General features: G+C 21.1%; 1 protein-coding gene across 4 annotated transcripts in view; it reads right to left on the bottom strand.

Annotated features, from left to right (window-relative positions):
* Window positions 1-370: 370 nt before the first annotated feature.
* LOC126901543 (calmodulin) overlaps window positions 371-6,567 on the bottom strand; it is a 58,167-nt gene continuing 51,970 nt past the window's right edge. For 2 of the 4 annotated variants that reach the window (XM_050678047.1, XM_050678051.1), the window contains exons 2-4: window positions 5,292-5,466; window positions 4,980-5,222; window positions 2,440-2,567 (exon numbers count right to left, since the gene is read on the bottom strand). In XM_050678047.1, the coding sequence (XP_050534004.1) occupies window positions 2,455-2,567; window positions 4,980-5,222; window positions 5,292-5,466 (531 nt within the window). In that variant the 3' untranslated portion in view covers window positions 2,440-2,454. Of the gene's footprint in view, window positions 2,012-2,439; window positions 2,568-4,979; window positions 5,223-5,291; window positions 5,467-6,567 lie in introns of those variants that run through there. The other 2 variants (XM_050678053.1, XM_050678049.1) reach the window with 2 other exon arrangements.

Here is a 6,567-nt window from a genome sequence, read left to right as displayed (position 1 = left end):
AATTTTATATACTCTATAAAAATCATACAATACTTTACATTCATGTAGTGGACGTTTTTTAAAGCAAATGGTACATAGGAAATTTATGATACCAAGTGATCAAAAAATTGTATTTGAACACAAATTTATAACTTAATGTCAAAATTCCATATGAATGTATAAACTATAAAATTGTTAAAAACATTATAATGATTTATTAAATTATTTAGCCATTATTTAATATAAATATCATATCTAGTTAGCTTTGCAATACAATGGTTTAGTAGTTAATCAATTATAAAGATGACTTAAAATTGCTTTATTTTTTTCTTTATGGAACTAATTATAATAATACATTTAAGGATATTAGAAAAAATTAAAAATACCATAATTAAACAATGATAAAATGTGTTTATTAGACAAAAAGTAGGACAACTGCGATTATTAATTAACCTTACAATAAATCTAATAAACAGAAAAGAACAAAAATAAGACCTACAATACAAGATTTTATCTTTTTTCGCCAAATAAGTAATGTATTAATTTAATTTATATACACATTTTATAAAAGTAAGTATAAAATTGGGCAATTATTGTGAATTAGCAGAATAAGCTAACATCAATGCTTAATACAGCAACTAACCAGGATATTGTCGCAATTTAATGCACATCACCCTTTAGAAAATGAATTGCAATTTAATATCAAGTATTTAAAAAATATAAGTCTTAGAAATTCTTATTTTATTTTATCGGTGACCACCACCAGTAAGCAATTGCTACTTTGATAAAATAAATTACTCATTAACTATTTATATAATATGCATTAAAGATTTATTTCTACATTCAACTTATCAACCATTATATATATAAATAGATTTCGAACTCAAATGGTTGTTTTTTATGAAATTTAATATTTTAAATATATGTTAAATATTTAGAATTTATATTCAACATCTACTGAAGTAAATACAGTAGTAAAATATGCATATTACATATTATCAGTTCACCAAATAAATGTTTGTGACAAATGTGCAAAAAATATATCTATTTGAATGAATTAAATGGGATTAAAGAAAACAATGTTCTATATTTTATTATTTTTTTTTTTTTTACAAGTGAACAAATAAAATTTTTAATGTGTCTTTTTGATATACTTTTTAAAAATAATAATTATAATAATAATTGTATAAAATAAAATACAATAGGCTAATTAATATCATGCCAAAATTATTTGTAAAAATTTGTTTTAATTGATTGGTATCTCAGTTTATATATATATATTTCCAGTAAATATTTATATATATATACATGTATACTTTTTGGGTGTGAGGAATGTGAAAACGTCCCTAATATTTAATAATTAATATTTATATAATATAATATAATAATAATAATAATAATAATAATATAATAATAAATTACTAAAACATTGGAGATTATAATTAACCATAAAAATTACAAGATTTTTAATTATGTTTTAAGTGTAAAACAACAAATTATTTATAATATACTTTAATATAATCTCTCATTTATACTTAAGATTACTTTTTCATCATATTACCATAATGTAAGTATAATATTTTAATAAGACAAAACTGGCTAGCAAAAAACTAAAACATTAATATAATATAAAAAAAGAATAATATTTTGTTAACGTCTGTGATTATTATTATTATTATTTTCTCTTTTCTTTTTTTTTTTTTTTTTACAAAATTTACATAGCAGAACAACTGCCAAATAAAAACTGCTTCAAGTGAAAATTAAAATAAAATAAAAATATACTTTAATCTTACAGTGATAGTAGTTAAATGAACGTCTTAACTCAAAAAAAAAAATGTTCATTAAGTTTAAAATGTGACAAAAAGACATTACTTTTAAAATCACATCTTCATTAAAGCTTATTCGAACAAAAAAATGCAAATAAGTTTTTTTCTTCAAAAAAAAATTACATATAATATGATAAAAAAATTACATAATAATAATTATTAATAATGAAACACATTTCACTTAGAAGTCATCATGGTCACGAACTCTGTAACAAAAAAAAAATAATGTAAGCAATATGTTATTTTATATTATTAAAATTATTAAAATATGTATATCATGTCACAAACAATATTCACCATACAGAGAGAAGTATTCATGGATAAAAAAGAATAATTGATAGGATTAGAAAAAATTTAAAGCATTGTTTTGTTTTTTATCATTTTTTTCCCTTGCAAGATATACAGCTCCATTTGATTTTTCAATTTCGATATATAAGCTACAAACAGAGGAAACTTAAGGATGAAAATATGGATAGAAGAAAAACATTGCACTAATATTATGTGAAATTATATTAAAATTTTGTAGACAAAAACAATTTCCTTTTTTTGTAGGTGTATAAAAAAAAAAATAACCATTTAAAAAAATAACATTGTGCCCAGATTTATTAAGTGTGAGTCAATGTCAATAATTTAATATTAGAGTAATATACTACCAATTTACAATACAACTATAGAAGAATGGATACAAAAGCACAAATAAATAGTTAACACTGACCAGAGTCATAACACGTAAGTAAATGCTCCGGGCTAATATTTGGAAATCTGCAAACACGTTAATTGCGTATAATGAATTACTTTTTTTTTTTTTAAAAAAAAAGATGAAATAACCTAATTTACATATCTTATTTAAAATAAATAGATTATTTACTTTTAACATACTAATAAAATAAATGTAAAAAAATAAGTAAAATTTTAACAGTTTCACTATCTTGACAAAGCAAAACTTAAAAAGTATTTTATTAATAATTTTTGTGTGATATTTACAAGGACAAATTAAAAAAAAAAAAATAATTGTTTTTTAATTGAAAAGTATGTACTGAGCTTAGACAGAAAAAAAATTGATTATATATTATGAATAATTGTGATATTTATTTATAATTTACTTATTTTTATTACTCACTACATTGATAGTTTAATATACACAAGTTTAGTGTAATTTTAATATTGAATGAATAAAGTTGTTGAATTTATTCTAAAGACTTTATATCATATTTATGTACAAAAATTAAACTTTGATCAGAGACAGATTTATGGATGAAATCCTAAACTACAATTTATCCATATTATAATAAGATGATATTACTTTTAGATGTTAATTGAAATATATCTAATACAAATTATTTTTTGAGCCCTTATCCGAAAAATGTTGAAAGGCAGTCTTTGGTATTAACAATTTATTATTATGGTATCATATTATAACACTGTAAATGTTAAATTAAAATATATTCTTTCAATAGTTTAAAAATGTTAAATAAAGCAATGAAGAATAATTTTTCAGTGCTTTAATAATAATTATGACCAAATAATAATAACATAAATACCCTATCATAAATGAACATAATCATAATAATTGTTTTCAAGAAAATTATTTCAATATTATAACTAAATTCTTGTGTTTAAATTTATATCTAATATTTTTTAATTAATGATCTTATTGTTTACTCAAATTTCAAGTTTAAGGTTACCTACATAAATACCTAAGAACAACTGATGACTGCACGGGAATAGTTACAAAATTATGAAATAAATCTTTTATGAAATTTATCATCAATATGCACTATAAATAATATACAGGTAACAATGAAGAATAAGATACTCATTTTCTCAGAAACTTCTAAATATTTTCAATTTTTGTAAAGAAAAATATTGAAAAACTCTATATGTAAATAAATAATTTTTTTTTAAAGATAGAAAAAAAAATGTTTGATCTTCTTACTATTTTTATTATCCGACAATCAACCATTTGCATTAGACTGTTTATATTAAAAATATAAATTCATCATTAATTTAGTTTTTTGTTTAAATANATCATTAATTTATTTTTTTGTTTAAATTATCATAAGATATTAATTCTACAATCATAAGTAATAGATAACAATAATTACCAATAAAAACTTATTCATGTGACATCATCAAGATAAGATGACTACTATATGTTAAACAGTAAAATATCAAAAGAAAATTGACCAAAAACTGCTAAGCTTCAACATGCAACAACAGAAGAAAACTTAATTGAATAAAAACTATTATAAAAACAAAGTTATTAAAATTTTTTTTGTATTATATCATTAAACTAAAAATTGGATTCCATTAAAAAAAATAAAATTTTAATTTTTTTAACTCTGAAGAGATCAAAAAAAATTATTGAACTACATATTATTGTATAGTTCTATGTATCCAACTATTTTTTCCTTCACAAAGATTTAAAATTTATCAATAGTTTCTAAGAAAATGAGTGTCTTATCCTTAATCCCGTATAAACAAACAATCAATTGTGAATTTAATTACAATAATTTGTCATATTGTGTTGTGAATAAGTTAAAATTGAATCCTAAAATTTTTTTAAGATATGAATAATGATTCTCGTTATCCTACAAACTAGAAATATTAGATTAAGGTAATTTAAAATTAAGTCTTATTGTAATAAAAAATTTAACTATGCATTTTTTCAATCATTTTCTCAGTGTCAAAAGTATTTAAAAAAACATAACTTGCTATATTTTTACTCAAAACATAATAATCCAGTCACTTTTTCATTATAATTTTTTTACAATTTAAAAGCAGTTTTAAAACAATAGAATATTTTTTCACTCATTCAATTTTAGCTACATCTAATATTTATAACCTAATAAATAATCAGTAAAATAATACCTACATAAGTATACTATATATTTTAAATAAAAAAGGAATGCACTATTAATGCATTTATTAAACATTCTAGTTGTAAATAAATGTTTTTAATATTAGTATTTACATTTATGTTTCCACATTTGACAATTAAATTAATGAAAAATTGTTAGACAAGAGAGAACAGAAACATTCACTTAAGTTTATTTTTTAAAATATACCGTAAGTAAAAAACTAACTATATATTAACATAAAAATTAGTGCATGATACAAATTTAAAAAATCAATATATCAAAAAAAAATTAATAATAATCTAATAGTATTCACCTTCATAGTTGACTTGACCATCACCATCAATGTCAGCTTCCCTGATCATTTCATCAACCTCTTCATCGGTGAGTTTTTCACCAAGGTTAGTCATGACATGACGTAATTCAGCTGCACTAATAAAGCCATTTCCGTCTTTGTCAAATACACGGAATGCTTCTCTGATTTCTTCCTCACTATCTGTGTCTTTCATTTTGCGAGCCATCATAGTTAAGAATTCGGGGAAATCTATCGTTCCATTACCTAAAATATGTAATAAAATATAACAACACATAGCTAAATATTTTTTCTATATATTAATATTATTTCTACCATCAGCATCAACTTCATTAATCATATCTTGGAGTTCAGCTTCAGTAGGATTTTGGCCTAGAGATCTCATGACGGTTCCAAGTTCTTTTGTGGTAATAGTACCATCTCCATCTTTATCAAAAAGTGAGAAAGCTTCTTTGAATTCAGCAATCTGTTCCTCTGTTAATTGATCAGCCTAAAAAATTAATAAGGTTAACTATAAAAACTTAATTTTAGACTGTATCATAAACATATTGCATCAATTAGATTAAAACCTATGAACTCTTGACCAAGATAAATGTAAACAAAAATTAATAAAAATATTAAAAACATATATTTAATTTTGCAATAAAATAATTCTTTAGACTCTTGACAATTCTATAAGAGATATTATTTTAAAAAACTTGCATGTCAAGGAAAAAATAAAATTTTGAATCAAAATTAAAACTATAATAAGTTAACACTTGTACTTAAAAAAGACTAATGGATTTTAAAAGAGTACAAATTTATTATAATTGTATTATAGTATATTTGCTCTTTATATTATAAATACAGCTTTTTATTATGTGAAATATATCATAATTATAAAGTGAAAAAATTGTTATTTTAATGAAAAAAACTAAAACAGTATTTCCAACAATCAGCAATTTTTTTGATTAATTAAAAAACCTATAAGATATTCTGTGTTTTTACTTTTAAATAGCTTTTAATACACAGTATTATAACAGCTCGACAATTAACATTTATTACCATTATAATTTTTAAAGAGCAATTTGTAGAAATATTGCAACAAGTTTCGAGGGTATGAAAATCGGATCCTATATGGGTAGAACATTTTGATGCTATTACAATGTTGTCAACTAGCCTCTTTAAGTATAAATTCATATTTTAATCACACATACAAGAATTTTGAATGAAAATATAATCATAATAATTAAAAATATAAAAACACAGTAAATAAAAAAAAAACTTTAAAAAGCTTTNTCATAATAATTAAAAATATAAAAACACAGTAAATAAAAAAAAAACTTTAAAAAGCTTTATTGGAAATTACTAATATTTAATTATCATATAAAATATATGAAAAAATGATAATAAAAGTCATAAGCAAATATCAAGTTGAGGATCATTATCTTAATTTATGTATTTGAAAGAGATTCGAACTCTCTCACCTGTAAACCCAATGTAAAGTTTGGCAAGTTTGTAACTGTTTTACAATGAATTCATTAAAGAAAACATCTTGAATAACTTTAAAAAATAAATTTTGTAATTATCCTTTATCCCAAAAAAAAAATTA

Source organism: Daktulosphaira vitifoliae, unplaced genomic scaffold (assembly GCF_025091365.1).
Source record: "Daktulosphaira vitifoliae isolate Bord-2020 unplaced genomic scaffold, ASM2509136v1 Scaffold_3, whole genome shotgun sequence".
Taxonomy (NCBI): Eukaryota; Metazoa; Arthropoda; class Insecta; order Hemiptera; family Phylloxeridae; genus Daktulosphaira; species Daktulosphaira vitifoliae.
This window is presented reverse-complemented; position numbering and strand designations above follow the sequence as displayed.